The sequence below is a fragment of the Labeo rohita genome, chromosome 15 (genome assembly GCF_022985175.1).
Source record: "Labeo rohita strain BAU-BD-2019 chromosome 15, IGBB_LRoh.1.0, whole genome shotgun sequence".
NCBI classification, from domain to species: Eukaryota; Metazoa; Chordata; class Actinopteri; order Cypriniformes; family Cyprinidae; genus Labeo; species Labeo rohita.
In genome coordinates, this window is record NC_066883.1 from 2,341,868 (window position 1) to 2,369,742 (window position 27,875).

The 27,875-nt window shown below is 37.5% G+C and overlaps 1 protein-coding gene across 2 annotated transcripts; it reads left to right on the forward strand.

Moving 5' to 3' along the window:
- Nucleotides 1–5,548: 5,548 nt before the first annotated feature.
- LOC127177202 (SH2B adapter protein 2) lies at nt 5,549–26,059 on the forward strand. 2 transcript variants are annotated; one of them, XM_051129338.1, is made up of 10 exons: nt 5,549–5,697; nt 9,857–10,748; nt 15,510–15,611; nt 15,752–15,843; nt 17,402–17,502; nt 17,658–17,813; nt 18,344–18,379; nt 19,298–19,503; nt 21,375–21,546; nt 23,202–26,059. In XM_051129338.1, exons 2-10 carry the CDS (start codon nt 9,888–9,890, stop codon nt 23,501–23,503), a joined length of 2,028 nt encoding a protein of 675 aa, XP_050985295.1. In that variant the 5' UTR covers nt 5,549–5,697; nt 9,857–9,887; the 3' UTR covers nt 23,504–26,059. The 2 variants fall into 2 exon arrangements, with proteins under 2 accessions (XP_050985295.1, XP_050985296.1); XM_051129339.1 differs by lacking the exon at nt 18,344–18,379.
- Nucleotides 26,060–27,875: the final 1,816 nt, after the last annotated feature.

The following is a 27,875-nucleotide window of genomic DNA, read 5'->3' on the forward strand; positions in this document are numbered from 1 at the left end:
CGTGTGTTTTTCTTTATTATGAGATTAAGCTGTCGTTAGATCGCTGTCTCCATGCCTAGACAAATAAGATCCAGCCCCGGACGCCAGATCCCGTCAGAAAATATCAGTTTGTCCAGTCTCAGAACAGCTCGTCAGCAGAGAGGTCTAATACCTAAACCCTGTTAACAGGAGGTCCAAAATACCCAAAACACTACTAACAGTCTTCTATCACCCAAGAAGTTGACTGAGGAAAAAGCCAATGAAAGTGAAGAGCAGAAGCAGGTGATGAAGTAATGAGGGTAGAAAGGAGCAGAGTTTATTGAATAGTCCTAGTTGCATATATCTCAATGCTCAGACTTCGTCTGAAGAACACAAATCCAACAAGTACTGTTATACCAAACTGATTCACAACAACATCCCATAAACCTTGAGTTTCTATAAACATTCCCTTGTATCTCTTATTCATGAAGACAAACAGCCCTTGAAGCTACACAGTCATAAGACTAAACAACAGTGGAAAATATATATACAAAAAACAACTATAACATAATATAAATGACTAATCAATTAATGAATCAATAAAATTAATATATAAATGACTATAATGATTATTATAAATGATTATATGATTAAATGAAATAATAAAATGATGAAATGGTTAATGATTATAAATGAATAAATGAATGAAGAATATATCAAAAGAAAGAAAAACACAACGCCTGAGGCGAAACACACACAGTTTGCATTTGAGGATCGTCAGATCCTTCACTACTACAGATGATCATTCAAATGTTTGGGGTCGGTAAGATTTTTAATGTTTTTGAATTTATTGGATTAAAAATACAGTAAAATCAGTAATATTGTGATATATTATTTCAAATTAAAATAGCTATTTTCTATGTGCATGTCTGTTAAAATGTAGTTTATTTTTGTGATCAAATCTGAATTTTCAGCATCATTACTCCAGTCTTCAGTGTCACATGATCCTTCAGAAATTATCCTAATATGCTGATTTGCTGCTCAGGAACCATTTCTAAATATCAGTGTTGAAAACAGTTGTGATGCTGAATATTCTTGTGTGAACTGTAATGCATTTAATTTTTCCAGGATTCACAGATTCATCAGCATTTATTTGAAATAGAAATCTGTCACTTTTGATCAGTTTAATACAAGTATTGCTTTCTTTCCAAAAAAAGCAAAAGAAAGGGAAAAACATACTGACCCCAATCTTTTAAATGGTACTGTACACGAACCAATATTTTGAGATATTTCCACATTTTCTTTACTGAGGAACATCTGTGGAGCAGCTTTAAATATATGAAATGTGTGAAATGGCGTGCAGTACTGCACTCTGAAAGCACCATCATTATTAATAAATGATCAGCTTCCTGTGGGCTGCTAGCGGTGGTCAGAACAGAGAATATCTCTGGACGTACATGGATAATGCTCAAGCAGTGGGCTTCGACTCATGGGTTCGTCATTTTCATTGGGGAACCAGAAGTTAAAGGCTCATTGTGTAATGAATAATTAGTGAGACAGAAAACAATCTCCTCCATCAGTCTGCAGACATCCAGCGGGGTGTTGTGCGCTTGAATAATTCATCTAACGGCTCTTAATGAGTCCAAACCCTCAGCAGTTCATTCTGCTGTACATGAGTGTGTAGAGATTTCCCAGGAGCGGCTGGAGCTGACCAAACACGAGATGTTTTCAACATAGCTCCACTAACATACATGATCCGGGTTCTACTCCAGATGCTTATTGTGCTTAGTTTTATTGTGTTATTGGAGACTGAGTTTCAGAAAGCACTCCTTTAGTGAAGCGCAGCATCAGTGCAGCTCCTCTTTTCATTTGACCCGCGCGACCTCTGCTCCTGCGTTTCCCAGCATGCTGTCAGCATCGAACGGCCGCTGTAGCCACAGAGCTGCATCATCACAGTGGCCTGCCTGATTTCCTGTGACATCGTCTGTTGGAGTTCTCAGCCCATGTGACCGGACCCGACCAATCGGAGTGTCTGAAGCAGTGATGCGAGAGACTGATCTTCACTGCAGCTGCAGATTATCTGTCTGACTGAAGCTGCTTGTGTGTTTAATCTCAGCTGCATACTTTTTTTGTAGTTGTTTATGACTCCCTGAACCTGCAGCCTGTTTGATGTGAAATCCTTGATGTGAAGTCTGAGGGAGTCAAAGATAATGATAACCGATGTATTCACACGCTACTTCAAAGAATCCAAAAATGTGGTATTAACGAGAGCAAACTGCATGATCCAGTGCTGATGCTGAGCTTGAACAGAATTATAACTCTGATCCTACATATCATGTTGAAACACACATTCTTCCATGTTTAAACACCATTTGACATACACAGAATGAATATGATTTCACTGGCTGCTCCTGTGCTTGTCTGTAGACTCACAGTCCACACATTCAGCCCTTGTTCTGAAGGGTTTGTCTTTTTCTGACGTGATTCACATATCTTCTGTTATTTGACATGGCTGTCTGGTTTAGGAAGTGAATCTCTCAGAACACATTTCACATGAGCATGAGTCAACAAATGGCAGGACGATGGACAGACACTGGCAAAACTGAGTGTCTTCCGTGCTTTCATTTATCATCAGTCGACACGCAGAGTCGACACACATTGTACAGCTACTTTATCTTTTAAAGTAAGTAGCAGATGTGTGTTTGAGACACTGAGAGTGTTCCCATGAAACCTGTGTTGTTTGATGAGTATAGCACATGTGTCTAGAGTACAACTCTTCATGAACGTGTGGATTCTCTCTCCTCCCACAGTCCTTTGCGGCTCAGTGAGTGTTTAGACGCTGTGTTGTGATGTTCAGCATCGTTGTGTGTAAAAATTCAACAGGCATCGAGATCCAAGACTGTGGTCTCATAATTTATGTGCTATATTTGTACATCTAATAGGTTGGACAGAAGCCTGCATGATAGTTAGGGTATTTCACTAGCAGCTGAAGTTTAGCTGAACTGAGTTTTGTTCATTTCAAATGTCCTATGTGAAAACACCTTTAAAGCAAACTCGATCTAAAAAAGTGGCACACGAGTTCAAGGATTTCATAAAAAATGTTGATTGTGTTCTGTCTGATCTGACACCTCACCCTTGAAGAAGTCCACTTCCAAAATAAAGATTCACATAATGTACTCACCCCCTTGTCATCCAAGATGTTCATGTCTTTCTTTCTTCAGTTTGAGGAATACATTTCAAGTATTTTTCTCCATATAATGGGCTGATATGGTGCCCCGATTTTGAACTTCTAAAATGCAGTTTAAATGCGGCTTCAAACGATCCCAGCCAAGGAAGAAGGGTCTTATCTAGCGAAACGATCGGTTATTTTAATAAAAATAATACGTTTTAAATATTTTTAATCTCAAACGCTCGACTTGTTTTGCTCTCCCTAAACTCTGTGTATTCTGGCTCAAGACAGTTAGGGTATGTCGAAATATCGTATTTTCTCCCTCAACTTCAAAAATCATTTAAAAATCATCCTACATCACTGCAAAAGTACCGACACAGTCTTTGCAAAGTGAACATGCAAAGATCAAACACCCTTAACAAAAAAGGTAAAACAGTGATATAGGACGATTTTGAAGTTGAGGGAGAACATGAGATGGGAGTTTTTCGACATACACTAACTGTCATGAACCGGAACAAAACCAGTCCAGACAGAGTAAGACAAGACGAGTGTTTGACATTAAAAAGTATATAAATTGTATTATTTTTATTAAAATAACCGTTGTTACGCTAGATAAGACCCTTATTGCTCAGCTGGGATCGTTTACACCCGCATTTGTGATCGTTTGAAGCCACATTTAATCTGCTTTTTACAAGTTCAAAATCGGGGCACCATATCAGTCCATTATATGGAGAAAAATGCTGAAATGTTTCCCTCAAAAAACATAATTTCTTTACGACTGAAGAAAGAAAGACATGAACTTCTTGGATGACACAGGGGTGAGTACATTATATGTGAATCTTTGTTTTGGAAGTGGATGTCTCTCCTTTTAAGTAAGATTGACAGAAAGATGAGAGATGGGTTACAATTTTCACTTTAGACATTCTACTAACTATAAGTAAGTTTGCAATGACATGTAAACTAACTCTCATTCTAAAATGTGACCCAGGACCACAAAATCATTCATGATTGATACATCCATTGAAAACTAAATAAATAAGCTTTCCATTGATGTGTGATTTGTGACAAACAAATTGACAATAGAATATATTTCTCTGAGATACAACTATTTAAAAATCTGGAATCTGAGGGTGCAAAAAAATCAAAATATTTACAAAATATCTTCATGCAGCATGATCATAAAAATGTTTTTGACTCATACAATGTATTGTTGGCTATTGCTACAAATATACCTGTGCTACTTATGACTGGTTTTGTGGTCCAGGGTCACAAATAGCCTACCGCTTATATACATTCAGAAAGTTTTCAAGTTTTGTAGATATTTACACAAAGATCAGTCATTATTCAGGTGGCGACACAGCATCTGACCACTGATTTACAAAAATCATTTCAAATTTAAGAAGCTACTGATGAACACATTCTTTTTTATTCGATTCGCTCTGTAGGTTATTTAACCGTTTTAATGTCTTTAGGAGGCTTTTGTCTTTCAAATACATTAAAATGCACAAATTCATAAACTTTTTGTCATCTGATCCTCTTTCACCTAATATATTTACTTGAAGTGCCCCTGAGATTTTAAAATAAATAAATGATCACATCTGCATGTCCATTGGCTCTCTGACATTGGTTATCGTCACATGACATGCAGGTGAACAAATAAAATAATTCATTTTTTAAAACTTAATCTTTTTTTTATAGATTTTAAGTTTTCAATGTAACATTTTTAATCATTTAAATTTATTATAATTTATTAGTTTTTTATTAAATTAATAAACCCCCTGTAGTTCCTTTACAAGCACCAGTTCGGGAAACCTTGACATAATATATTGTTTAATGCACTTCATGTTGTTAATAACAAATGCACTATATTTTCTTACTCTTTGTATTTTTATGCTATGGTACAATATTATTCTATTTAAATCAATGTGATAAACGAGATAATTCAAAAGTAATCTAAAAGTAATCAGAAAGTAGATTATATTACCTAAAATGTGTCATTTTTGTCATGTAATTTGGAATCAGTAACGGATTACATTTAGGAAGTAATCTACCCAGTTTTAATTATAGTGAACAGAATGACTAAAGTAGACTATCAAAATAAAGTGTAACCGATAAATGTAACAACAATCTTACTGATATATGAACAGAAGCGATGGCTGCGCATACAGTATATAGTATAGTATGGAGTATATTGTAAGCACAAGCTAGTACTCCATAACGTCTCCATGAACGTACAGCAGCAGTGTGTATTTCCACTCATGTGATCTGATCCTAGTGAGTTTTCAGCCTTGATGGAGGAGGAGGATGATGCTCTGAATCACCTTCACTCAATGGTGACCAATGACTTCATGACGTGGCCCATTTAAGGACCAATCAGAAATCGCGCCGCGTCCCCTTTAAGAGCAGCTGCATTGCCTGGAGAATAGATGTGCGCGCGTCATGTATCAGTCTCTATACTGCTCACTTATGGATCATATAGCGATGCGATGTGCTGGACTCCTTCACAGACCTCCGTCGATGGATCTGGAATAACAGCACCGGCATCAGATGCAGTGACGCATTTATCGGAGGTGAGAATGAACGCGAGTGATTCAGGGGAGTGCGTTCGCACGGACGCGTCCGAAAACGCGAGTCGAACGCGTCCTGAATGAACGGCCCTTTGCTCTCATTCATTATGCGCCGCTTTACCTACGTATATGCTGTTTCTTTATTTGTTTAATGCTCGTGTAAATGCACGCCCGTGTGCGGTAACTAATGATTAAAGCGTAATACGGGTCACAGTCGCTGGTTCTGGAGATGCTGGTTCAGTGTTGGTCATCTGCACTGTGTTTTGTATCGATGTAAACGTATGTATGCGTGCTTGTGCGTGTGTGAGTTATTGATTCAGGCCTCGTGCACCGGCTTCATTCACAGGGATGCACAGCATCATCCACCCAATAATAGACAATCTGAAATAATCAAATGATACATGCATGTGTGGACACATGCATACACACAGCATCTTACTGTACACAGACACACATACAGGGCCATCCTGGGGTTTGAGGGGCCCTAGACGAGAACATCTAATTGGACCCTACTGGTGTAAACATTAAAACATCCATAAAACCACTGCAAATGAGAATGCTTTTCCCAGCATCAATGTTTTAGGTTAAAACTGAATGTAAAATGGAAATATGTAGTCTATTTGAAATATGTGTACGAATGATACAAGAAGTTTAAAAATATTGTCACTTCTGTAAATTCCCTCATAGTTGTGTGTAAATGTTAACTTGGAGCAACAAAATAATTGTAAACAAAGTGTGGCAGAGTTAAACATACTGGAAGATTTTATATATATATATAGATAGATAGATAGATAGATAGATAGATATAGTCAAACCAACATTTATTCAGACACCTTTAACATTTCTTATATTATCACAGTTTATTCGCTATAGTTTAAAATGCTAATAAATACAATAACATCTCAAGAATTAAACTGTGCCAGAACAAATGTATCTTAATAATGTAAGATAACTTTGATAGAAAGGTATGGCCAGGTCAAAGTGTCAAATCAAATTTTTGGTCCCAAATTTTTATCAGTTTTACTGTATGAACAGTTGGTTTTATTTTGCTATCCTCACTTACATAAATGAACTATAGTGTCCTGCACCCACTAGTAAAAAAAATCTCAAAAAATACATCTGGTGTCTGAATAAATTAAGGTTTGACTGTATGTATGTAGTTTGGTCAGCATCACTGGCAAAGTGCGTGCTTAGACAAAAAAGAGATCAAGAGATAAATGCTAAAATGTAGAATTTTTTTCACAGACTCTTTTAACCTCATTTGCTATTTGCCCTGTTAGTCTATAATTAGAAATATTCACAAAAACTCTTTTACAATTATAATAAAATTGTACAAAAATAAATGTTTATTTCAAATATGTGTGCCAAAATTAAAGGCACCCATACAAATCAAATAATTTGAATATTTTCATAACGCTTGGGTTTTAAGGTTCCTCCATTGATATGAACATTTAACTGATAAAACATTATTTCCTGTTTCACTGGGCTGTAAGCATAAGGCGACACGCGGGCCAAATTTTGAATCATCCATCACTATCTGAGAAAAAGAGAAGAAAGTAGTTCAGTGGTTGAAATGCTCATTTCCCCTCTCTGGGCAATAATTAAGAAGTTGAAATCAACTGAAGATTTTAACAGTGGACTTGGAAGAAGATGTGTGTCTGCATTTGTTTTACACACAGTGCGGTGTTTGGTTTGAGCAGCCAAACAGTCTTTAAGGATCAGAGTTGGAGAAATGCAGGATCAGAAAGTCTCTAAAACAACAGTAAGACCACCTAGGTAACCAAAACTTGTTTGGGAAAGTTGCCATAAAAAGCCTTTGATGTAATCAAACAACAAACCCATTTCAGGAAGCTTCAACTGGGCTGTGGTCGGATCTTCCAGCAGGACAATGATCCAAAGCACACCTCAAAATCAACAACAAAAGAGTTCAGTGACTACAGAATGAAGGTTTTACCATTGACAAAACCACATAGAGAACCTGCTAGAAAAGAGTCCACAAGCGTGGTCCTTCGCAATCTTAGAGAATTTGTATGAAGGAGGGTCTCTCATTACACATTATGAAGAAGACTTTGAGCTGTTATATCAGCAAAGGGAGGCTCTACAAAGTATTAAATGCAGAGGTGCCAATATGTTTTTCTTTCAGTTGTTTTACTTTAATTAAAGGTTAGATTTTTGTGAATATTTTAAATAAAAGACATTTTTCCATGGCCTGTTTTTCTTATATTTTTCAAGGGTGCCAGTATTTGTGGAGGCCACGGTATTGTACGGTATCAGTGATCTTGTGTAATACACTTGTCTTAAAGTCACGTGTTCAGTGAATGGCTCTTATTTTCAGACAGATGCTGGTCTGTGTGTCTTTGCACTCAGTGTCATTCTCTGCATTATGATTGGAAAATAAGTCTACTGTCCAGAGAGAAGAAACTACTGTGTTTGTGACACAGCAGTGATTAATTGCTCAAAAAGTTTTTTTTTTCTTCATGTTTAAAGTTATCTAATTGTGTCGGTGGGTTCATACATATATGAATTCTTCATGTGCACACTTCTGTTTGACTGTCTGCCGTTTTAGAGAGCTTGTGTTTTCTTTCTGACAGTGCTGTGGCAAGGCAGATTGAGGTCTGCTTTGGTTAACCCTGCTGACATGTTGTTTTGCTTCTGCTGTTTCTTTATGCCACAACATTTACAAAATATAGGTTGGGTAAGTGTTGCATGTACATCATGTGGTAATGGGTTTCAGTACCATTCCCATACTGTGGGTTCGGCATGAGTATGAGTAAAGTCTTCTCTGTTTCATATATTGTTTAAAAAAGAACATTTCCTTTAAACATCCAAGTTCCAGCATCCAAGATGATAAAATAAATGTTTTTGAGCAGTACAGAAATAAGGTGCAGCCTTGGCCATCATATATTCAGTTGTAATGGATATTATGTTTATATTATCATACTTAGGCTTCATTCACTTCATTCATTGATGACTTGGTGAAATTTTCTTTTCCCAGTTCCTATTTTTCAGTCCCAGTTGCTTGTTATGACTTTTGTTTATTAACTTACGTGTTTGATTGCACAGTAATTCTAATAATAGTTCAAACATAATTTATTATAAACTAATTCTAACATTTGTTATGGTGCTTGCCTAGTAGGATTTCATTACAGTAGACCAAAGCTGCCTAGTAAACCTTGAGACCTTGATTAGCTTGTTCAGGTGTGTTTGATTAGGGTTGAAGCAAAGCACCCCGTGTATAAAGCAATATAAAGCAAATAAGCAATAATAATGTACAATCATGCAATTTGATTGGACTAACCAAATTTATACTTGAAGGTGGTGATTTTTCCAGGAAAAACACTTCAGCCCTACAGTTGTATTTTGTGGAAGTTGCACTAAAAGTGGACTGACTTTGCTGAGACATTTGTGATGACATGCAGCTTTGGCCACATTTACACTTCCGTTCTCGATGGCCAATTCTGATTTGCTGACTGTATCTGAGTTTTTTCTGATGACCAGCTAATATATATTTTTAAAAAACGACCCATCTAATTATCTTTATTTATACTGTACATTTCACAAGACAACTTCAGTAGACGTACTGACAGGCTGCCACATCTGCAAAACAAAACCAGCTCAATTGCTGTTTAAAAGTAAAGTTTTTTTTTTTTTTTTTTTTTTACAACTTTACCCTTTTGGTGAAGGTCCCCTTCCATCAAAATAGACTGGGGGAGAAATTTTACTTTAACACGCAGTCTAAAAAACAACCCATGGCAACAGTGTAAAAGTAGCCCAATTCTGCAGGAAAACCACAGAATTGGCAACACTGTGTACTGACTCTGAAAAGCGTCCACCTGAGTTGATGTTATTTGCCATGTGCATTTTTCAATGATGTGCAACTCACATTGATGGTAGAATATCCAATCTGTTCTCTCAAAAGGCAAACACAAATGCATATATATCCGATTCATATCTTATTTATTTTCAAAGGAGGCCTGAAACTAATCTGAGAATATCAGAATCCATGCACTTTTTTCCTGCTTACATGTTCATGGGTCATATCCAATCTGTGCCGCATGGGAGAAAGAAATAGGGTCACTTGAACCATGTATTATAAATGTGGTCTTTTGGTTCACACTTTCTGATTAGCTTACTGACCTGTCTCTCTCTCTCTCTGTGTCAGTGGTTTGCCAGGGCATTGGCATGGCCTAGTAATGAATGGCGACGGGGCTCCCAGCAGCCCGGAGCACTCCTCCTGCACGCTGCCCGATTGGAAGGAATTCTGTGAGCTTCACGCTCGAGCTTCCGCCGCCGATTTTGCCTACAAGTTCCGACGATTCATCAGCGAGAACCCATGCTACGACGCGCCCGGTGCTGACGCCAACTTTTCGCAACATTTTGCTCAACACTTCTTGACCTGCTTCTCTGCCGCCCTCGACCAGATTCAAGGTCCCGGCTCCCCTGGCGAGTCCTCCGCTCCAAAGTACAGCATCGTGCCCTTTGTGGGCATACAGAGCTGCACATTGCCCTTCAGCCACGACCTCTACCATCGGCGGAAAGACGTGGGGGCCTCGAGCGAATCGCTGGATAGCATGGACAGCGGAGGGGGAGGAGCCAGCGGACAGGAACAGCAAACTCCCACCCGTAAGATGGCAACCGTTAGCCAATCCAGAAGTTCGGAGGATGTGTCTTTAGGGCGACGTAAGGCTCGCTTCAAGAAAGGCTTTTCCCTCCGCAACATGAGTCTGAGCGTGGTGGATGGGGTGAAGGAGATTTGGCACCGCAGGGCCTCTCCAGAACCAGACCCCTCGGGGACCACCAGGAGGACCAATGGAGCTGAGTCCGTGGGGTCCGAACACTGGAGCCAGAAGCTACGGCTACCCCGGGGCTCTCAAGGCCATAAGGCAGAGCTGTTGGAGATCCAGAGGGAGGGTGCCCTTAGATACATGGTGGCTGATGACACTAACTGTATGGGGGCGGCACAGTGGCAGAAATGCAGGTTGCTGTTGAGGAAGACCGCAGCGCAGGTGGACGCAGGAGAAAAGTTCCAGCTTGAGTTCTACGTTCCACCAAAGGTAGAAGAACACTCTGATAAACTTTCATTAGTATGCAGGTTTGATCAACAAAATCATTCTTATATAGCAGAGGTCTTCAACCCTGCTCCTGGAGACCCACTGTCCTGTAGAGTTTGGCTCCAACCCTAATCAAACACACCTGAACCAGCTAATCAAGTTCTTCAGTATGACTTGAAAATGGCAGGTAGATGTGTTGGAGAAGGCTGAAACTAAACTTAGCAAGATGGTGGGTCTCCATGAGCAGGGTTGAAGATCTCTCAGCTCCCTGATCAAAACACCTGAACCAGCTAATTAATCTCTTAGGTAGCACTTGATAATTACATCCATCTGTGTTGGAGCAGGGTTGAACTCCTCCAGGAACAGAATTGGCACCCCTGGGAAAGATCTTAATCTATCTGCATGGGCAATGTGGACATCTTAGACCAGTGGTTCCCAACCACATTTCTGGAGGCCCCCCAACACTGCACATTTTGCATCTCTCCTTTGTCTGAGACACCCATTTCAGGTCTATACTAATGAGCTGATGATCTGAATCAGGTGTGTTTAATTAAGGAGACATGGAAAACAGTGGTTGGGAACCAGTATCTTAGACCATTTTTTTCCCCAATATTGTTTGTTTTTGTGTTAGTCTCCCTCTGGATTTAGACTCTTATATAGCTAAAGTTGGAGTCAGAAAATCAATTGTTTTTTTTTGTTGTTTGCAGTGGGTACACTAGTCACATTGAATTGCTTGTGACAAGGCTCAGATTCAGACAATGACAGTACAAGCACATATTAGACATTTAGATGAGAATGGTTTAGATCAGGGGTCACCAGCCCTGCTCCTGGAGAGCTACCGTCCTGCAGATCACAGCTTCAACCCCAGTCAAACACCTGAAACAGCTAATGTGGTGTTCAAGGCTACGTGATAATTACATGTAGGTGTGTTGTAACAGGGTTGGAGCTGAAGTCTGCAGGAGGGTAGCTCTCCAGGAGAAAGGCTGAAGATCCCTGGTTAAGATGAATCAGTGGTGGGCAATGGGTTAGTACAGTGTTTCCCAATCCTGGTCCTGGAGAACCCAAAACACTGCACATTTTAGATGTCTCCTTAATCAAACACACCTGATTCAACTCATCGGCTCATTAGACTCCAAGACAGGGGTCACCAAACTTGGTCCTGGTGGGCTGGTGTCCTGCAGAGTTTAGCTCTTAGACTCCAAGAAAAATTGTTGAGGGTTCTCCCAGACCAGGATTGGGAACCAGTGGCTTAGTAAAAGTAACATGCTATTCAGAACAGTCAACAGAATGGTAAATACAAGTAAAATAAAAATTAAGTAGTAAAACTTCATAGCAAATAGTAAATAGTAAAATGATTGTCTAAGTGTTCAGAAGTGGCAATCACGGAGGGTTCTTGTGGTAGATGAAGAACTGCTGGCTGTTAAGTAGTCTGATGGCTTGAAAATAAAAGCTGTTTGTCAGTCTGGTTGTCTGTGATTGGATGCAATGGTACGGCAGCTCCAGACGGCAATGTCACAAGCAGGTGGTGAGCAGGGCGAGCGCAGTCCTTTAAGATATAACTGCGTGTCTTACTCAAGCTGCGTGCTTGGTAAATGTGCTATAAGGCCGGGGGTTTACTTCCACTGATGAGCTCAGCTGTTCTCACCACTTCCTAAAGAGTTTTGCAGCTGGAAATAGAGCTGCTCCCGTACCATACAGCAAAGCAGCATGCGATGCAGTGGTTCTTGTAAGGGAGATTTCCCTAGTTCTCAAAACTTACTGATTTTCTGCTTTTAAATTTACTGTATCGAGAACCACAAGATTTGTGTTTACGGTTTCCTTTTCTCCTTTATAAATGCCACTCACAAACATTCTTGCGTGTGAGGCAGATTCAAATGAGGGAGCACAAGATTTTGACTTTTTCTAAATTATGTTTCTTAAGGAAAACATTTCAGGAATGTTCTCCATATAGTGGACTTCTATGGTGCCCCGAGTTTGCACTTCCAAAATGTAGTTTAAATGCAGCTTTAAAGGACTCTAAATGATCCCAGCTGAGGAAGAAGGGTCTCATCTAGCAAAACGATCTGTTATTTTCTGAAAATAATATATATATAAATTATATGAATTGAAAAATGTACAATTTACATACTTTTTAACCTCGAATGCTTGTCTTGTCTAGCTGTGATGTGCATGCTCTGTGTAGTCCGGGTCAATACAGTTAGGGTATGTTGAAAAACTCCCATCTCATTTTCTCCTCCAACTTCAAAATTGTCCCACATCACTGTTTTAATGGTACTTCTGCAGTGATATAGAATGATTTTTAAGTTGGAGGAGAAAATGAGATGGGAGTTTTTCGACCTTCCCTAACTGTATTGAACCGGAATACACAGAAACCACGCAGAGCTAGACAACACGTACATTTGAAAATTTTAAAATTTTTGAAATTTTTTTTTTTTTTTTTAGAAAATAACAGATCGTTTTGCTAGATAAGACCCTTTTCCTTGGCTGGGATCATTTAGAGCCCTCTGAAACTGCATTTTGGAAGTTCAAACTCATGACCACCTTAGAAGTCCACTATATGGAGAACATTGCTGAACTGCTTTCCTCAAGAAACATAATTTCTGAAGAAAGAAAGACATGAACATCTTGGATGATCTCATTTACATCCAACTATTTTTAGCTGTACAAAACAGCTTGTTTTGCTGCTTGATATTGCAAATTGGTGTGTCTTACCATATTATTTTAATGTGTTATTATAATTAAGCACACATTTGTTTGTAGTGCAAACAGTTTTATTGTTTACTGCATGTTGTTATTCTTCTCATTATTTTCCTAAAGCGAGCTCATGAACCGGAAGTCTTGCTCATAGGCTTACTTCTGCGTTGAAGAATAAGGTGGATATATATATTCTGCTAATGTCCATCTTGTGCACTGAGCTCTGTCTCCTCCCTCATCATGAGTGGACACGCCCCTTAGTGCTGATTGGCTACAAGTGTGTTTTTGTGCTCAACCCAATTCACTTTTCAATAGCATTTTTAAAAATTGCTTACTGCACCTTTTAATGGTTCTTTTTGGAGGTGAATGTTACAGTCACCATCCTCCTAACATTGTGCTTCAAACGCCATACTAGCTTACAGAGATGTAAGTAAATGTCAGGATTTTTTGTTTAATAATAATAATAATAATAATGAAAAGAAACTTTTAGAAAATGAAATTATTTATTTCAGTTTTGGGATATTGTAAGAACCATATTATTTTTTTGTGTGTATTTTTCAACTGTCAACAACTTCTGAAAAGTAAAAAAAAAAAAATTTGAGAAGCTGCTCTCAGAGTAATTTTAGCATTACACCAAAAAAACTGAGAACCACTGGGTCTAGGTTTAGGGATTGGTTCGTTTGTAGGCTACTCCCATGTAACCAGACCTCAGACTAAACGACAAGGCTGAGAACCGTCCACTTTGCCAGGAAGAGCCCACCTGACTGACCAGCCACATTTGTTTGGTGTGCATTTAGGTGGGTTTATGTGTGGGATTTTCCGACATGGATTACCACAGTAATGGATGTGTGCAAAAAAGTGTAATTCACTTTCAAATTATCTTTCAAAGACTTACTGAACTTCAAATCTAGTAAGCAGTTATTCTTAAAAGCACTGATGGATTGATAAACTGATAAGTGCTTTTCCAGTTTTGTGTGAAGCATGCATGAGGCAGTCAGCGAACAGGACTGTGAGATGGTGATATTTGTCTGTCAACTTTATTTGAAGACTGTCTTATGGTGTTTGATTCCACTTGACATGAGGACAAACATTGTGGCTCATGCATAATAATTTGAGTTTATTTTTTCTGACATTGAGTTAATCTAGTGTCACTTCGGCTGGCTTCACATGAGGTGATTTCATGAATGAACAGATGAACCGGACGTACGTTAGTACTAAAGTTTTCCTCATTAAAAATGAGTCAGATCCAGACTCTTAAAATCCAATTCCACATTTTGGTTTTGTTCAGAAAGGTTCAGAGAGATTTTGGGAAGCTGATCTCAGAGCAATTTTAGTCCCTCAAGACAGTACTAATAACTTCCTTTTCCTGAGCAAACTAAAGACAGGGTAAAAATAGAGGGGGAATGCGTATCCATGTTAACTACAACACAAACAGACCTATCAGTGAGTTTCTGTCTCCTTGTATACTCACAGTGCTCGGAAACTAATAAAGCGCATTATGACTGTAAGAGAGATTCCTTGAACAAATGGAGTCAAAAGCACGTGAGAGACAGAAGCTGAAACAGAGAGTTCAACGTCATGAATTAGTCAGATGAGGTCTGTGTCTTCAGGCAGTAAAGCTTCAGTCATCAGTTTCACACTGATGTTTTCAGAACAACATCCTCTTTCCTAACATGAGACTATAATTGATGAAACTAGAAGTTAGGCAGATAAAAAGACTAGTAGTTTTAGAAAGTATGCATGTACATGTGTGGTTGGTTGTTGCAGGAAACACAGGGCTCAACAGTAAGAATGTCCCTTGAGAGAGTTTTGGTCCGGATGACGGACCTGCTCTGTTTTGTTGATCATATGTTTTTATGCCTTGCAATAATTTTTAGGATGCATATTGTGCTTATTTCAATATGTCACTTACATATCACAGTTGTCTAGCTGGCTTTAATAGGTGAATTTTTTTTTTTTTTTTTTTTTTTTCGTTTTTATAAGTGTGAATTTATATCTGTCATAGTCAGTGCTCACTAGATTTTCATGTTGTACAGTATGTGTATTTGAACGGCTGATTTGTGTTTGTAGTCATCTAAACCCAAAGTGAGCGTCCCGCTGTCCGCGATCGTGGAGGTGAGGACCACCATGCCTCTAGAGATGCCCGACAAAGACAACACATTTGTGCTCAAGGTACTCTAGAAATCCTTCATCTTAGACGCTCACGTATATGTTATGTATGTAATTTATCTTTGAGAAATGTAAGCTTGTTACCTAGTGGATCTAGATCAATGCTGTCAGTACAAACTGTGGTGTTGTGTTGTTGATCACAGGTAGAAAATGGTGCTGAATACATTTTGGAGACCATCGACTCTTTGCAGAAGAACTCGTGGGTCGCAGACATCCAGGACTGCATTGACCCCGGGTGAGACTCCTCTGATGGAACCAAGGATTATTAGAGTCCTAAAATTATGTTCCTTCACAGTACATCAAAATCACATGACAAAATCACAAACTAAATCAAGATATGCACTGACTGACAGACGTTGACACATTTTTGAGTGATTCTCTGATACTATACAGTCTTTACACTGGTCATAACCTTTTATGAGTCAGCGGCATTAAATTATATTAAAGTATCCCTTAGCTTACTGCTAGTTGGTCAGACTAGTGTTTAAGGCACAAACATAACGAAATGTACTTGATGTCAAGTCAAATCAAAAGTATTTTCACAATAGTCATGGTTTCAAAACAGCTTTGCAGAAAGTCATACTATTGTCTATAAGTTCATGCTTAGTATTTTTGTCTTGTTTTTATTTCCCACGTCTAAACATTTTTAAATCAAGATACATTTACTTGAGAAGCAAAATAAGATATTAAGCATTGTTTTCTGAAAAAAAAAAAGAATCAAACTTAAGTGAGATTTTATCTTAAAATCAGGGGAAAATATCTGCCAAATGGATTAAGAAAAATAATCTTGTTTTGCCTTTAAATTAAGATTGTTTCTTACCCCATTGGCAGACATTTGTTCTTGTTTTAGAAAAAAAACATTTGTACTAGAAAACGCAGAAATACCAAGAAAATTATGTTTTACACTGAATGCCTTTGCATTTTACTGTACAGCAAGTTTTAGTGCTGATAGTACCAATATGACAATATAAAATTATATTTCAAGTGATCCTCCAGAATTAGATGTAGCTGTATTGTAATTATAGTGTTGTCTAGTACATGTATGAGTGCAGCAGTAAATGTCTGAGCATTTAAAGGGAATTAACAGATTACGATATTGGTCAGCATTGTTCAAAGTGAAAGAGGGTGATTCTCAAAAAATGCTGATATGAATGGATGTCATAGGTCAAAAGGTCTAATACTTGAGAACACACTGGGAAAAAGTATTTACTAATCTGAACTGCATGTGAAGTCACCCCTGGTGAAAAATGAATATACTAAAATGTATTTAAAATACATTTTTGTTATGCTAAGTATACTATAAATACATTTACACATTATGTACTTAACAAAAATACCCTGCAATTGTGCTTTTAGTATACTAAACTGGTATATTTAAAGTCTGCTAAATTGGAACTAATTTTGTACTTAATGCACTTTAATTGTCCAACTAAAGATATACTGAAGTATATTTGATTGTGCTAAAGTGGAACTTCAGATACACTTTAAATATCTTACATTTAAAGACTGATATTATTCAAAGATCATACAGTCCAGTAGTGACATTAAAACACATTTTAGGCTAAATATTAAGAAATGTGCATTGTGCACAGGTAGTACTCCAAACAACATATAATTATTATTTTTCTATCAATAAGTCTCGAGCAATATGTCAGTTAATATGTTAATAGACTTATAGAAATGCCTTTTAAATCTATTACCTTTTTACTAGGGACATCAAAGTAATGTTTTAAAAGGTTGCATTTGAAAGAAGATTGATTTTTCATGATGTAGTTGCTGTCTCTGTGTTATAGGGACAGCGGCGATGACATCGAGCTGGCGTCATGTGCTCACAGCCAAACGCACAAAGACTTCTCGCTGGTGTCGTCCTGCAGCTGTGAGCTGTTGTGTGATGGTACGTCATCATGACGCGTCTGCTTCCACATGTGCAGCCTGAATCAATAGTTCAGATGAATGCAGATTTCTGATTAATTCTGTCTGTACACATGATGTGTTTCTCTTAAACTGAAACAGGAAGAGTTGGGTTTATGTTCTGGATGTGTTGTTCAGGTTCACACCGTGGGTCTGAGCGGCTGTGCTCTGTTGCTGCTGATCAGTCGACTTTGGGCCGCTGTCAGGAGCCGCCCGTCACCCAGCACCCTTCACATGTCCCGTTAGAGCGGTTCCTGCAGTCGCCAGAGGCCCAGAACACTAACACAACGTCAGGTACACACACCGTTACCTCCACAATGCCGCTTGGCTCGGGACAGTCATCTCTCACTGACTTTAGAACAGAATGATTCACTGGTTTCAGTGTGAAAGTTATTTTTTAAATAAAGAAATAAAGAAAGATTCCAGGCAGTTGAATCCAAGGAACAGTGATTGAATTCAATGAGTCAGTTTCACTTTCATTAGGTTTCTTTAAACGCTTCCTTTAATGTATTTTAGGCAGTAAAAGGATAAAGATGGACTTCATGCTGCACCAAAAGTAACTCGAAAGAAAACTCATGACTATTACAGAGTAGTACACACAGCCTGTGCGTGACACATTTCAATAAATAATTTCATGCAAATATCACCACATAAAATAACATGCTTTTAGTTTTGGATTGCAAATAGGAGAGACAGAGGCTAGTCGTCACACAGAGAAGCACTATACATCAGTTACTTATTTTCAACTGTAACATTTCAGTTACACTGATAAAAAAAAATCCAAACATTATCCATTAACTTTCAAACATTTCCGTTAACCCTAGAACATAACACGGTGAAGAGCAGAATGCAAAATACAGGTAAAGCAACTTTACAAAATCAACACAGAAAATTACTTACCATATTTTGTGTCCCATTTTTACAGATTTTTGTATTTTTATTTTTTATTTTGTTGCTTTTTACTTTTAATTCTGTTCCAAAATGACAGTATCATCATGCTATGTTGAGTAACAAGCGAACACAATAAAACACACGAGGATGAGAGTTTTCATAAATGTCAGGTTGGGGCAAGTTGTCACAAGTTTATCTGGGCAAATTGTCCTTTGTGTTTTATATGATGTAATTTCACGTAATGTAGGTTTCAGAATTATTTATATATAATCATAATGATAGTAATTTCTTTATATATGCTATTCATGAATAACCATTTTATTTCAGACAAATATGGAAAATAAATTGTTAGACAAACAGGGAAATTAAACTGGCTGGAGTCGCTTTGCAGCACATTTAAAGTAGGCATTATGTCACGACACACCAGGCCGTTTTATTGTTTGGGATGAGAATGATCTTGTTTGTTGTGTGTCAGTGTAGAGTCCAGACACACTAAATCGTTATTGTTTTGGTAAGTGTTTATAAAAAATATATTTTACAGATATAATGTTCCTTGCTTTTTTATTCATTATTATCGCAGAACCACTGTGTTCAATCTAAAAACATACAGGACAAGTCATTGCATAAACTTCCAGTGATTTTTCTGTCAGGTTAATGATATTTTTGATCAGCTAACCCAACCCCTACCCCTAAATTTACCCATCACAGAAACGTGCACAACACTAGATTTACATCAACATCTTTTGGCTGATTTATAGGCCTTTTTAACTAGTGCAGATCAGTCAAATGTCTCACTAATGGAGTATTTCACTAAACAAGAGATTTACTAACAAGTATAGTCAAAACGAGTACAGACACACACCATTCACATTGCTCTTGTCATTTAGGAAGCCCAGGTGAAACACCAAGGGAAGTGGAAGGAGATGCCAGTTTGGCGGGTTACCCATGGTTCCACGGGACCCTGTCGCGGGTGCGGGCGGCCCAGCTCGTTCTCGCGGGCGGCGCTCGGAGTCACGGTCTGTTTGTGATCCGCCAGAGCGAGACGCGTCCGGGAGAATACGTCCTCACCTTCAACTTCCAGGGAAAAGCCAAGGTGAGCAGCGGCATTCAGCGTTTGTGACAACCATGACATCTGTCATACACCTGCAGGGAACATGTTGTTATTCAAGACTCAATCCAGCTTCCTGTATATATATATATATATATATATATATATATATATAGGAATATACTGGGAAACTAATGCTGATATTTTTTAAAATTCTTTTTAATATTCTTAATATCTTAAGTCATTTTGCTTCTCAAGTAAATGCAGATATTTACTTTACCAAGTAAGAAAAATTATTTATTCAGTGGTATAAATATTTACACATATTGCACATGTGCACAAGGGCCATTCTACAGAATTGGTGCAAAGTCATAGTTGAAAACATGTTGAAAAAATGTGTCTTTTTCACAAATTTTGTATGTATGCAAACTGTATAATATACAAGGTAATTGTGCAGTTAATTCTCATATTGTATTTTCAGAAATTTTTGGAATATTTGTACTCTTCCCAATTTTGTCACTGCAACACAGTAAAGTTTAATTAGAAGGGTTATATTGACCTATTAAGATTTTGCTTACATTTACATTGTAAATATATTTGTTTGCTATTTTATTAAAAAATTGTCAATTGTAAAATTGAAAAAGGTATATCAGTAACAATTGCAACAAGAGATTTTTTTTGTATTTTGAATCCAGTAAAAGTTAAGGATTCAATAGTGTGAATATACATCAAACCAAACACTATCATAACATTCTAGTTGATAACTCAGTATACTTTATTTTTGACAAAACATCCCATGTTTCAGTGACAATAATGTTTTCGTAGTGACTACATCACATTACAGTATTTTAACTATCATACTACACACTATTAAACATACTAAAATACTAAACATTTGCATAACTGCACTAAAATTTTGTTTATTTCCCACAAATATGAAGATTATGTGTTCCCTTTTGTCACTGCCAAAACAATGAGACATACTTTTATTTAGATACTTTTTTAGGTACTTTTGGGCCCAGCTCAGAGATGCTAATCAGCACATGGTTAGCAAGCACAGTTCTGAATGGTTGTACACGTATAAAAACTAAATTTAATGGAATAACATACAAAACGTGCTTAATTACATAAAAAAAGTGTTCGGTAGTGACATTCCTTAAAGGGTTACTCCACCCCAAAATGAAAATTTTGTTAATAATCACTTACCCCCATGTCGTTCCAAAACCGTAAAAGCTTTGTTCGTCTTCAAGAACACAATTTAAGATATTTTGGATAAAAACCAGGAGGCTTGAAGTAAATACTACTGTCAAGACCCAGAAAAGTATGAAAGACAAAATAGTCCATCTGCCATCAGTGTTTCAATCTGAATTTTATGAAGCGACGAGAATACTTTTTGTCCACAAAGAAAATTAAAATAACAACTTTTTTCAACAATTTGCCTCATCTGCATCACCGTAGTGCCAATATCCGCTGGACGCAAACTGCATACACTGTTCTGTGTCAGACACACCACACGGATACATCTATGTTCTTAAAACAATAATGGAATAAAATGCAAAAATATTTCTTATATCATTTTCATCATTTGAAATTGAGGGGTTAGGGTTCGGGACAGCCCCTCCCAATTAAAAGTACCCAATAAATAATGATTTTATATATTAAGCTTACTGATATTTTAAATATTATTGCGTTTCAACAGATAATAGAAGGAACTTAGTAAACATCTAATATTTGGGTACTTAAAGTGTGTTTTTTGGTTGTGGGACAGCAGTTTGTACCAATTCTGTAGAATGGCTCATGTATAATAATATCACCAAATGACAAACAACTCAAATGAACACATAAATAATTAAAATGGACAATTGTAAGAATTTTGCAGTTTATAAATCGATGTGTCATGTTTGTGTGTTTGGCAGCACCTGCGTTTGTCTGTGAATGACAACGGTCAGTGTCACGTTCATCACCTGTGGTTCCAGACGGTCGCCGACATGTTACGGCACTTCCACGCACACCCCATCCCGCTGGAGTCCGGCGGCTCCACCGACATCACGCTTCGCTCATACGTACAAGTCCAGCGGTCGCCCACAGGTGCCCAACCACAAACACACAGTATACACACACGGTGATGAGACAAAACCAGATTTCCCAGGATCCCTTCTGAAAAGCAGCTGACAAATGACAACACGATACACCCAAACAGACAGTGAGAGAGGATTATTGTCTGACTATCCAGCTGATGATTCACGTCTGTTCTGTGATTCATGGTCTGTGGTACCAGGCACTAGTGGCACTATTGTTCTAGTTGACCTTGAGTGAGATTGTTATAGTATCAGCATGAAGTCTGGTCCACATTGCAGCTTATTCTGGTCAAAAAATGGTCAGTGAGTCAAAAAGAGACTGACCTGAAGTGTCCAAACACAGTTTGCTTTGTATAGTTGGATGCTGTTAATCCTGAATACATTATTAAGAGAAAAGTGGAGTAAATAAATCAGCTCTCATATCCAGTTTACTTGGCATTATGTCTGAATCAAAGTTCATGAACTTTTTTGACTTAACATGACTTAACATTTAGAGCAGGGTTTTTATGGGTTAAGGTCCAAAATCAGAGCAGGAAGTCTTAAAGGAGAAGTCCACTTCCAGAACAAAAGTTGACAGATAATTTACTCACCCCCTTGTCATCCAAGATGTTCATGTCTTTCTTTCTTCAGTCATAAAGAAATTATGTTTTTTGAGGAAAACATTTCAGCATTTTTCTCCATATAATGGACTGATATGGTGCCCCGATTTTGAACTTCCAAAATGTAGTTTAAATGCAGCTTCAAATGATCCCAAATGTGGTTGTAAATGATCCCAGCCGAGGAAGAAGGGTCTTATCTAGCGAAATGATCAGTTATTTTCATAAACATATTACAATTTATATACTTTTTAATGCCAAACGCTCGTCTTGTCTTACTCTGCCTGAACTGTTTTTGTTGCGGGTCATGTCAGTTAGTGTATGTTAAAAAACTCCCATCTCATGTTCTCCCTCAACTTCAAAATCGTCCTATATCACTGTTTTACCTTTTTTGTTAAGGGTGTTTGATCTTCTTTGCATGTTCACTTTGCAAAGACTGTGTCGGTACTTCTGCAGCGATGTAGAATGATTTTGAAATGAGAAAATACGATTGGAGTTTTTCGACATACACTAACTGTCTTGAGACAGAATACACAGAGTTCAGGGAGAGTAAGGCAAGACGAGCGATTGAGAATAAAAAGTATTTAAATTGTATTTTGAAAATAACTGACCATTTCGCTAGATAAGACCCTTTTTCCTCAGAAGTTCAAAATCGGGGCACCATATCAGTCCATTATATGGAGAAAAATGCTAAAATGTTTTACTCAAAAAACATAATTTCTTTACGACTAAAGACAGAAAGACATGAACATCTTGGATGACAAGGGTGTGAGTACATGATCTGTAAATTTTTGTTCTGGAAGTGGACTTCTCCTTTAAATTGATAAAGTCATGGTATTAAATGGTGCATATACTGCAAAAATGAATATTTTCCTCAGTATTTTTGCAGTAGAAATATCTAAATATCCATATCTAGAGACCAGAATATTGCAGAAATGTAGTTCTTTTTTACCAAATTTCATGTTATACATGTTGTCAGCTGTTTTATAATGAACCAATAAAACACCACCTTGAAGGTCATGTGTTAGTTTTCAGTGATTTGACTTTTCATCTGGGTGTGTCTGCACAGATGCGACAGCTCCTCATATCCCACCTGCTCCACGGGACGCCCCGGTCTGTCGGGCGGAATCGACCCCGCCGACACATCAGCTGTCCGGCGCCGCCGCCCCATCAGACCCGGTGTTGTCATCCAGCTCGTCCTCGTCGCCGATGGCTCAGCCGGCAGGAGTGCTGATGGGCACCGGCCTCCACAGCCGCAGCAACAGCGCAGAGAGACTGCTGGAGCCCGCGGCCGCCGGCGCCGACGACTACCACGACAGCGACGGCTCGCGGCGGACTAGAGCTGTGGAGAATCAGTACTCCTTCTACTGATGTCCCGACGCTGAACTCCAATGAAACACGTGCTGCTGTTCTGCTCGGCTTCATGATAGTCAAGTGTTTTTAACTGCTACATCAAACTCCAAACTAGCTGGAGAGGTTGGTCAGTTATTACCACAAGCAGATGTCAGAATGTTTTTCTCTTTGTGTTGTTTCTGATTTGATGCGTGTGATTTATCCATGTTTAGTACTGATAGGTTTCTGAAAGAAGTCACAAAGGCTGCATTTATTTGATAAAAATACAGGAAAAAATGTAAATATTATTACAATTTAAAATAGCTGTTTTCTGTCTGATTATCTGTTCAAATGTAATTTATTCCTGTGATCACAGCTGGATTTTCATCATCATTACTCCAGTCTTCAGTGTCACATGATCCTGCAGAAATCATTCTAATATGCTGATTTACTTGCTTTATTAGTGCTGCACAATATTTTTGTGGAACTTTATTTTTCAGGATTCACAGATGAATAGAAAGTTCAAAAGAACAGCATTTATTTGAAATAAAAATTGTTACATTACGAAATGTAACAAATGTTTTTTACTGTCACTATTGATTAATTGAATGCGTCCTTGATGAAGACAAGTATTAATTAATTTACTTTTTTTAAAAAAGCTTACCCCAAAAGCTGCAAAAACATTTTCAACGTTGCTAATAATCAGAAATGTTTCTTGAGCAGCAAATCAGCATATCAGAATAATTTCTGAAGGATCGTGTGACACTGAAGACTGGAGAAATGATGCTGAAAATTCAGGTTTAATCACAGAAATCAATTACATTTTAACATATGTTCACATAGAAAACAGCTATTTTAAATTGTAATAATATTTCACAATATTACTGTTTTTACTGTGTTTTTTGATCAAATAAATTCAGCCTTGGTGAGACATTCATTACAAATATTAATTATTCCAAACTTCTGACCGGTAGTGTATATTTGATATTCCTTTATATAACAACACACATCATCAATCATCAACAAAAATTCACTGAAAATGATCATCTGAGAGGTGCCGTCTTTGATCAGTCACTCCATTAAACTCTGTTTTCATGTCGAGTCAGTCACTGTGCATTTCTTGGAGTGTTTTAGCTGGTTTGCACATTCATGTTCTCTTCATGGTCTTCATTCAGTGACCGTAAACCCCTCCTGACCAGGATGTTTTTACTTATCACTAATTGTGGCATCTGGTGCAGTGGCTGGACGACACTAGCATCATCATCATCGTCATCATTATCGGGATTTATGCATCTGTTAGAGAAGAGGACTTGTTCTTCCTGAGTTACCTGTAGATCTTCTTGCAGTGTCTTTCAGCTCTTGTTGGGGATTCGGTGGGATCTGAATGGACTGTCTGTGATAAATGATGTTGTGAACAATATAGTTGAACGGTTTCAGATGTGTTCATCAGCGGTCTGTCAGTTCTTTAGAGAGATCAGCACTGATCTGATGTGTCTATTAGCAAATCAAACTTAATGCTAATCATATTTTAATTATGTTCACCTGTGTGGCCATGCATTATTCTAATGTTAGTCATTTAGGACATTGATAGAGTTTGGGATGTACTACCTTTGTTGTTGATTTATACAATAGAGTGTAAAATGTAATATTTCCCATCACTCATCTATTTGGTATTTTTCAAATAATGGCCAGAAATGTAAAAGACAAACCTTTTCATGGGCTGTGATGATTTGGACGTCACTACACTTTTATGTAAAGCATTTTCGTGGTGTTTTCCTGCACAAAGGGCTTCTAAACATCTAACCATGAGGTACTCATTCTCATGTTGCTCCAAACCTGTAAAAGTTTCTTTGTTCTGTTAAACATAAAAGACGATGTGTTGAAAAACCTCGGTAACCAAACAGTTGCTGGCACCCATTTGCTTCCAATCATTTTTTCCCATTTTTTTGCTATGGAAGTCATTGGGTACCAGCAACTTTTTGGCTACCAGCATTCTTTAAAATATCTTCTTTTATGAAGAAAGAACTCCTTTTTGGAACAGCATGAGGGTAAAATGAATACATTTAAATTTTTTAACAAACGCAACAGAATCACTGATAATCAAGGTAAACCTTTATAACGTCAGTTTGATTTAAACACTTATATTTTAACATAAAACTGTTTGCTAAATAAGACTCTTTGTTTGACCACTTCACACTGAAGGCAGATGAGAATCATATTTTAGGAGATTCTCTCACATCTCCACAGGAAGTGAAGTCAGACCGTCTGATTGGCTGTTTCCTGTTCAGCCCTGATGTCATGTCCATCATTTGATTTCTGTAGCGTGTGAAGCTGCTGACGTGATTCCTGCTGTCAGAGGGCCGTCTGTGCTTTTCTTCGCACGTTCCATGTGCTGAAACATCATTTTTTGGTCGTATCTGGATGACGGGACGGTTCTCTGAATCACATGAATAAAATCCACAGACCTTCACAATATTTGCAGTTTTAAACAGTGACTGCACAGCATAACGCGTCTGTTTGAGTACATGTACAGTATGTTCCCAAGTGTCATTATTCTCATGAATTGTGTAACACTTAAAAGACGAGTTCTTGTTTCTCATGTGTTTGGTTTGGTTTGTGTGCTGTCAAGTGTTTTTCACTGATGTGGTTGAACCTCAGATGTTACAGCCTTCTTTATGCTTGAAGAACAGTCATGATTTTTAACTGTTATAAGTGACAGAACCAAAACGGCATGCACTTCACCTTTAAACGGATCATTTGTTGTTAAATGTGAACTGGTTGTGTCCCAACAGTTCAGTGTCACCCAAACCTCAATCTATTTTGTGTTTAGCTTTTGCTACATGGACGTTTTGATAAAAAAAATTTGGCTTAACAGACAAAACCTATCAATGCAGCTGCAGTAGAGGTCGACCAATAGTGGATTTTGTGGATATGTGAACTGTGGGATAATAAAGTGGGGAAACAGGCCACCCAGTGGACAACTGAAATGTTGAAAAGACATCCAACTGATGTTAAAACTGAAGTAAAAAAAACCAAAAAAAACAGGTCAAGTGTGCAGATGAAACTGACGTCAAAACTTGACATGCTGTTCATATGATGTAAAGTGAACATCAAACATATTGGTGGGATTTACTATTTTCACCCAATTACCACTGGAAGAAATTGCCATCCAAACTAAATTTAAAATGATGTTACAACATCTTGATTAAGTCTTGACTAATATTTGATGTCAAATTGATATCAAGGTACCTGCTAGATAATAACTAATTAATTATATGATCAGTAAGTCATGGTAATTTATGTTTATTACAATAATTTAACTCATCAAAATATGCTGAGCAGGGCAATTTTTTTTAAGTGACTTGTTAATCATATTTAAAAATGCAAGGCAGCAACTGAACATTTTTAAGTTGAAATAGATGGGGGTTTTTATAGTGTAACAATAATGGCTTGACCATGAAAATGTTTTGTAATTATTACATGCTAAAACAAAACTACACAGAGAAACATCCAAGCTGAATCACAAAGTAACTTCAAATAACATAAAACAGGTGCAAACCAAACCAAAGAACGCTCTGCAACATATCAAGGCTTTTTGGACTAAATATGATGAAAAAAATATTTATTGGATGCATATTTTGTTTTTTCACGTTTAAAATTTTCCTTGGTTTGAGAAATAGATGAATGTTTAAAATCTTTGTTTATCTGCACACTACCAACAACAACAAAACAATCGGAGCAGGTTAAATTCTATAAATTATAAATATTCTATAAACAATATAATATAAATTCTAAATGATACTGGTTGACCTCTGTGCAGTAGCACACTATTTATATATAAATTGCCATTGTTTTAACAGTATTACTCAAGTCAAGTCACCTTAATTTATATACTGCTTTAACAATACAGAATTGTGACAAAGCGACAGAATTGTTACTTCTCTAACAGTCACCTCTCCTGCTGTCCAGTTTGGTCTTTTCAAACCCAGTTTCTATGAAACACATGCTATACCGTGTGTTTAATTTTTAAATGTCAAAGGGGGTTTACTAGGGTGGTCCAAAGACATGTTTTTAGGTTAGTTTTTTTTTTTTTTTTGGTGAATAGTAGTGTTGAAGGGTCACTCAAGCATCAAAATAAAAAAAAATAAAAGAAAATAAAGAAAAAGTCACAGTATGTAATTTGTTGATTTAAAAAAAATAAATAAATACACACTGAGGAAAAAAACAAATACGCAATTTAGATGCAACATGTTAAATTGACTGTCAAGATAAATACATAAAATACACGCACTAGTCTAACGGTCAGCTCAGTCATGCTGTGACTGTTACTGAGTCAGTCAGGAAGTAGTGGCCTAGCTTTTACTTTATTAATTGACAAGAAAAACATGCTTTTACAGATACTGTCAGTACT